Source organism: Sceloporus undulatus, chromosome 6, assembly GCF_019175285.1.
Source record: "Sceloporus undulatus isolate JIND9_A2432 ecotype Alabama chromosome 6, SceUnd_v1.1, whole genome shotgun sequence".
In the NCBI taxonomy this organism is placed as follows: Eukaryota; Metazoa; Chordata; class Lepidosauria; order Squamata; family Phrynosomatidae; genus Sceloporus; species Sceloporus undulatus.
The window spans coordinates 149,085,417-149,090,071 of NC_056527.1; the positions used below are offsets into that span (position 1 = coordinate 149,085,417).

At 41.9% G+C, this 4,655-nt stretch overlaps 1 protein-coding gene across 1 annotated transcript in view; it reads right to left on the reverse strand.

The window, feature by feature from the left end:
* Nucleotides 1–538: 538 nt before the first annotated feature.
* The window catches only part of KLF13 (Kruppel like factor 13), a 39,070-nt gene continuing 34,953 nt past the window's right edge, over nucleotides 539–4,655 (reverse strand). Inside the window, exon 2 of the mRNA XM_042475980.1 lies at nucleotides 539–4,220. Coding sequence (XP_042331914.1) covers nucleotides 3,928–4,220 — 293 coding nt within the window. The 3' untranslated portion in view covers nucleotides 539–3,927. The remainder of the gene's footprint in view (nucleotides 4,221–4,655) is intronic.

Consider the following 4,655-nt stretch of genomic DNA (forward strand, 5'->3'; position numbering starts at 1 on the left):
AGAATAATGTTCTCTTAAGTAATTTTCTAGCAGACGCTAATGTGGTTATATTAGATTTTATAGTCATTTATAGCCCACCTACTGTGTAAATAGTCTAAATACTCATTCCTATCTAATCATAAATCGATCCCTACTGCTAGTTATATTCCTAGTGAGAATGCCTTTTTGTAGGCAGTTACTTTGTTTTTGTTTTCTCGGCTCTTCTGAACGCTTCTCCGTTAGATACAGCAAACACCTACCAAAATGACTTGGCATGTGGATTTCTCACCTCGGAGTGAGAAGTTATTTTTCTCTGGCAATTGATATACATGTCCGGTCTTATTGGATGCTGCCATAGATATCATTGCTGTCTCTCTTGAAACAATGTTGTGCCTTTTCTTGAGGTGTGACAAGTCATTATGTAAGCAAACAAGACATTGTGGTAACCAAATCTGCATGCGGTTACGATTCCACACTGAGAAGCTTTGCTTAGCCAAAACGTGAACTTGGAAATCAATGCCCATAAAATACTGAAAATTTAGATTTTGACCTTTGTTTATATACTAAGTAGCAGAGACGGTGAGAAACCCTGTTTGTGATTTGCAAAGATCTATAAAAAGACACCAGCAAGAGTAGAAGATGAGCACTGATGCACAATGCACATCCAAACCAATGTGCATCAGAATCATTGTGCATCAGTTGTGTTGTGCAATGGTCAGTTTGCTGTTTTCTGTACTGAGTATGAACATTACAAAACTATCCAATCCTAGTTCCTGCAGACGTAGATCCACTTACGAAGCCAACAAGTCCCAACAGGATTCTGGCCATTTCCTTGGCGTTACAATGGAAAGAGTACACAATACTTAACAGCAATCTTTGCATGTACCAAGAAATGACTTGTTCATGTATAACATATTAGTTTCTTCTGACAATTGAAATACAGTACACTTTTGCTTTTCTGTTTCCTTTAAAAAATAATAATGACCTGGCCAAAAAAAAAAACCCAACGGAATTATTGCAAAGCAAGAAGGAAGCTCTTGCTCAAGATACCTTTGGAATATAGGAAGGATTTGATGAAAGGCCTTACGCTTATCGTAAACAGTAGTTTGGACTTGCGGAGTTTGTTTCGCTGTGCTACAGTCAACTGCATTTATATTTACAGTAATTTAAAAAAATTAACATGATCACAAGAAAAAGCACCTGAATATTTAATATACATCATCGGAACCAGCCAATCCAACGATAATAAGTTCTCTTGCATGTGTGCCTTCAAGTCACCTGTTGATTTATGGAGACCCCATGAATTTCATAGGGTTTTCTTAGGCAAGGAATACCCAGAGATTCCTATTTCCTTCCTCTGAAACAGACCCTATGGCACCTGGTCTTTGTTGATGGTCTCCCATCTAAGGATTAACCAGGCCACCTTCCAAGATCAGATGGGATCTGGTTCCTTCAAGTTATTTAGGCCCACACACATACATATACCTCCCAATATTTTTGTTGGCTTTTCTCCCACTTGAACCAATTTGGAAAGCTTAGATCAGTTACTGGTTCAAGCATCTCTTCTTATAGACCTCTTATAGAGCCAATCCATTTGTGTGTGAATAACTAGCATTCAGTGTGGGTTTATCCTAAAGAATGATTCCTGCAAAGCCCAGAGTTCCCTAAAGATGCAATTCCATACGAAAATGTGAACTCAAAGGCTCTCATGGCTGGCATCCATAGTTTTGTGTGGGTTTGGGGGGTTATGTGACCATGTTCTAGAAGAGTTTCTTCCTGACGTTTTGCCAGCATCTGCGGCTGGCATCTTCAGAGAATGCTGGCATGGAAGAGAGTTAGGTATATATATATATAAATCCATAGAGAAAGCTTGCCAGTCCTCAAATAAGGGGTGTCCTTTATCATAAGGGTGCCCCTATGCTAGTAATGTACATGAAAGGCTACTCATAGACACAAGTCTCCTTTGTGGGGTCAAGGTATTTATTGTTGAAATGGTCACAACACCAATACCGCCAACACTCTTTCTTTAAAGGTAGTTAAAAATAGGATGTATAGACAGAGTCTGGCATCCTGGTCCTACTGTGAATGAAGAAGGTGCAAGATGATAGTGAGACCTGAAATGGGATTGTCCATTGTAATAGCAAAGGCAATGGGAAGCCCATAAGGGAACCATGGTCTTGCTAGTTGGGAAGAAAGTTCTCCCAAGGACTACTGATACTGGAGAAAAGTGAAGTGCTGTTCAGCTAGAACACCCTGTTTGTAACACTTTCTAGATGGAGGTTTTGCGTAAGAAGAGAACAAAAATGGTTTTTTTGTGGGAGTTTTCGGGCTATGTGGACATGATCTAGAAGAGTTTATTCCTGACGTTTCGCCAGCATCTGTGGCTGGCATGGAAGAGAACAAAGAGTTTTCCTTCCACTAAGTGGACATTTTCTGCTTATTGGTTCTCAGCTCCATGTCTTTACTTATAGGCCTCTTTGCTACAAGGCAGTATTGTATGTAAGTGTTCGGGTTTAAAGCAATGCCTTCTACAGGAATCGAGAATCTTTATAGCAGATGAGTACCTTGGTAAAGTTTGGATGAATTTGGACATGCGGTTCCCCCATGGCTTTTGGAAAAGGAAAAGGTTCAGGTTGATACCATCGGCAGGCTTGTCTTGACAGACATTTGGGCCAGAGGTTCAAGGAAATGGAAAGAGGTGCAGTTCTTCAGGAAATTCTCCTAGATCTACCTTATTTATTATCCGTGAGTCACCCTGAGGAGAAGTCCCCAAAGGATTACAAGGTGTAAGGCAACCTTCCCCCAATGCGGCATTCGCCAGATGTGCTGGACAACAGCTCCCATCTTCCCCAGTGTGAGCATTGGGAAATTGGTTGGGGCTGATGGGTTTTGTTGCCCAGCAAATACAATGAGCACCGAGTTGAGGGCAGGTGCTGTAATGCCTTGAAAACACAATCCTACCATCTTGTCCTTCATGAACAAATTGCTCCCCAGTTATAAATGCATACTCCTATCATTGGGGCGGTTAAGGCATCTAGTTCATTGTTGCGTTGGTTTTCAGGATCCCCAAACCCCAACCCAATTTATTTTAATATAGATGTATAGAAATAATATATATAAAAAGTATCAAACTTTGTAGACAAGTTGTTTTGCAACAGGAAGCTGGTGGTGATAAAAGCATCTCAGTGTAAAAATGAGAATGAATGAATGAATGAATGAATGGAGGGACGTCCCACATATAAGGTCCAAGAGTATTTACCGACTGTGAAACCACAGCCTTTTGAGTGCGAAGTCCAGCCTCAGTTTCCTCTCCGGTGTGTGCCGTGAAAAAAACTCGACACCACTGTTCTGAGTGCAAATATCTATACAAAGCGAGGTCGCAAGAGGAGAGTGTGTCTTCATTATACTTGACCGTATGCCATAAATACATATCCCTGAGAAAGATCAGAGGAGGTGGTGATTTTTTAATAAAATCCAACCCGGTTGAATTAGCTGTAGAGGCATTCCTGTGTTGCAATCTCTTTCTACCAAAGAGGCATGGACACCTGAGTGAAGAAAATAGATTGTTTTTAAAAAATAGATTGTTTTTAAAAAATGCCAGCGTGAGCATCTTAAGGCTTTGAAGGGGAAGAAGAACAAAAAACACAACTTGACCAGGAATAAGTTGTCATCAGGGAAAGAAAGAAGAAGCCCTTCAGTGTAGGTATATTGTAGGAGGCAAGTTCAGTTGTGCTGAATATTTTCCGCTCCAAAGTTTCGAAGGGAAAGAAAGCTACATACAATTTCTTCGGGAGACTGGGACTCTTTTTAAAGAAACGAGACGTATTATTAAAAAAATTAAAAAAATAACAACACCCAAGCAAAATGTGCAATGCAAATAACTCCAAATCGTAGATACGGGTACAAAACGATGGGCGCCAAAGTGCGTGCATCCAGTGCAGGGCAGGGTTAAGGGGAGCTGGCTGGGCTGGTGGTGGGGCTGGAGGCGTCCGAACGGCTGTAGTCACTTACGGACCCCGTCCTGGAGTTGCTCCCGCTCCTCCGCTTCAGCATGCTGGGGTGGAAGTTGGCATGCCGGCGGGCGTGCTTCGTCAGGTGGTCGCTGCGCATGAAGCGCTTCTCGCAGAGCGGGCACCCAAACTTCTTCTCCCCGGTGTGAGTGCGGAAGTGCCGTGCCAGTTCATCGGAGCGGGCGAACTTCTTGTTGCATTCCTCCCAACGGCATTCGAAAGGCCGCTCTCCTGAGGAGAAAGAAGGTGAGAATCTCAAATCAGGGTTTTCTCTATTGCAACCGGTGAAGACCAGAACAACTATGGCAACCCAGAGGACCTTCTCGGCAACCGCTCCCAGAGTATGGAACGGGCTGCCGGACGAGATCCATCATATTACAAGATCAAAACAGATCTCTTCCGACAGGCCTTTCCAGAATAGTTTCAGCCATCCATTGAGTAGGCTATTGTGCAGCCTATTGATTTTCTCCTATCCCATCCTCCGGTTTATTTGTTTTAATTAATCTTTTTAGTATAAACATTTAATATAACTGCGATTTAATTGTTACTTTAAGGGGGGGAGGTTAGAATTTAAGACCATTGTAGATTGTTATTTTACTATGTTTTGACCTGTTTTATTGTAAACCACCTCGGTCCTAATTGCAGTAGGCGGGATATAAATAAAAG